A 2,172-nucleotide genomic window follows, 5' to 3' on the forward strand; every position below is an offset into this window, starting at 1 on the left:
CACCTTAGGGTCGCCATAAGTTCCAAACAACTTGAAGGCACACAACATGTATTTTGTGTGGCAAGGGGCTGGAGTAGATGGCACCTGCAGTCCCTTCCAACAATTCTATGATTCTATGTCAGAGCTGGGTAAATTTTTGATTGTAAGAGCTCTTCAACAGTGCAATGGACTGCCTTGGAGAGGGGTGGACTCTCCATCTTTGGGAGTTTTTAAAGATCGGATGGACATATTTCAGGACTCCTGTGGTTGTCTATTACTGTCTGGCAGAGGGTTGGACTGGGTGGCCCTTGTGGTCCTTCTAATTCTGTGCCTGGTCCAGTCAACAATTCTGGTTCATTGTCTCCAGATAAAGCGGGAATAAGCCACCCTACTCCTGCACCACAGTCTAAGGCACAAATTCCTCCCTGAAGTTATCCCTCGTGGCTGCACTCACCCGATGCTTCAGGTATGACAGGTAGGTGTCCCAGCCAAGAGTGATGACGTTCATGTAGATCACACGGTACTTGGGGGACAGGAACAGGAAGTTGACCAGCTGGGCCGGCGGCCACACACACCAGTCCATCTGGGGAACGGAGAGGAAACTAGGTCAGCTGCTCTGGTGGCACAAAAGGGAACCAAGACGACTCAAGGGGAGAGAAAACCCACCTTGTAGAACTCCCAAAAATTGTCCTCCAGTTCCTGCCAGCTGTGCTCCAGAGTCTGCCCTTCCATAGTCCCCATCCCTGCAGGCAGAGAGCAAAAGGAGGTGACAGGAAGGGCTGCGTACAGATCTTTGCCCCAGAAGGCCAGGTTTCAAGAAGGAAGAGCCAACTCTCCACAGGGAGCTCTGTTTTACGGGGGTGGTGGGGGGGTTGGGGTGTGCTGTTGCCTTAGTGGCCAGTCCACCGCTTGCCACACAGAAGAGCAGTGGTCCAGTCTGTTGCATCTCCAGGAAGGGCTGAAAAAACTAAAACCCTAGAGCTGCTAGTGAGTGCTGAGACAACAAGGCTTGATGAACCAGCAATTTGACTCTTTAATGTGGCAGCTTTCCTACGAGGAGTGCCATTTATTTTCAGATAAATCCACATTGATACTACTATCAATGGTCAGATCTCTCTATGGCAGGGTAAGCCTAGGCCAGCTGCTGTGAAGCATCCTCCACAGTGGCTTCCTGCAGGCCACCAAGGCAACAAGAAGCTGGGCTAGAGAGGCCTCCTATGGCTCTCCACTTCTGTTCTACTCATCTGTATCCACTGGCCTCAGAATCCTTACTCCTGTTGTTAGCTAGACTTACCCAAGAAATACCAAACCCCCAGCGTTGGTGAGGCCACGATCTGATCAATAAAAACTTTTTTCAGGACGGTTCGGATGCCACTGAAGCCTGCAGCAGGGAATGCCCGGTCCAGCCATAGGTACCAGTAGTGCATCAATGGGCCCATGCTGCACCCGATGGCAAACATACGAGCTGAAGGATAAAAGACACCCATATATTCTCATTCTCAAAACACAAAAGGGTGCAGTGATAACTTCAAAACAAGGTAGCAAACAAGCCTTACCAACACCCCAAAGATGGTTAATTGCCAATACAATGTCAGTTTTAACACATGAACACTGGAAACAGAAATGCTCATTCAGATTATGTCATTTGGAATGCACAAAGAACGGCTATTGCTATTCAAAATTATTTCTTCACCAAAGGAGCAGTTTATTCCTGCTGCCATTAAACTTTTTATGGCCAAAGTACGGACACAACTGTTATACGGGGCACAATTGGGACCTTACATTAGTATAACTGCCCTTGAAAGAGTTCAAAGTTCTTGAGGAGCATATTCCAGGTTGCTCACTGAGTTCCAAATGCCCTACTGAGAAGGGAAGCAGGGATCAGCAAAACCGCTTCTAGTTTATGGATAAATAGGTGATTGCCTCTCTTTTAATCAAATATCCTGGACATACTGATACCTTTTATTTACGATATCTATTGGACAATCAGGACCCAAATGATGCACTTAAGGTAGCAAAATTCTGTTATATTATGTGCAAAATGCATCCCCAACTGGCTGGTGACAACTGATGATAGCTGCTGGAGTTGGACTCTGATGTTTGTTCCTTGAATCCTGTTCTAATAATTGTACTAATTCTAATAATTATCCCCTTTCTCTCCACCATTCCCTTCTCCTTTTGTTTCGTGTCTTT

At 47.1% G+C, this 2,172-nt stretch overlaps 1 protein-coding gene across 1 annotated transcript; it reads right to left on the reverse strand.

Annotated features, from left to right (window-relative positions):
• Positions 1-129: 129 nt before the first annotated feature.
• MPV17L2 (MPV17 mitochondrial inner membrane protein like 2) lies at positions 130-1,671 on the reverse strand. Its single transcript, XM_042444534.1, has 3 exons — positions 1,274-1,671; positions 646-722; positions 130-562 (listed from the first exon to the last, which is right to left on the reverse strand). Exons 1-3 carry the CDS (start codon positions 1,464-1,466, stop codon positions 386-388), a joined length of 447 nt encoding a protein of 148 aa, XP_042300468.1. The 5' UTR covers positions 1,467-1,671; the 3' UTR covers positions 130-385.
• Positions 1,672-2,172: the final 501 nt, after the last annotated feature.

Source organism: Sceloporus undulatus, unplaced genomic scaffold (assembly GCF_019175285.1).
Source record: "Sceloporus undulatus isolate JIND9_A2432 ecotype Alabama unplaced genomic scaffold, SceUnd_v1.1 scaffold_13513, whole genome shotgun sequence".
Taxonomy (NCBI): domain Eukaryota; kingdom Metazoa; phylum Chordata; class Lepidosauria; order Squamata; family Phrynosomatidae; genus Sceloporus; species Sceloporus undulatus.

Bases quoted from the DNA above. Each gene is read 5' to 3' on its own strand.
- MPV17L2 (XM_042444534.1), bottom strand. From the start codon at position 1,466: ATGGGTGTCTTTTATCCTTCAGCTCGTATGTTTGCCATCGGGTGCAGC. The intron at 723-1,273 runs GTAAGTCTAGCT...CTCTGCCTGCAG, and splicing joins GGGGGTTTGGTATTTCTTGG to GGATGGGGACTATGGAAGGG. The intron at 563-645 runs GTGGGTTTTCTC...TCCGTTCCCCAG, and splicing joins ATTTTTGGGAGTTCTACAAG to ATGGACTGGTGTGTGTGGCC.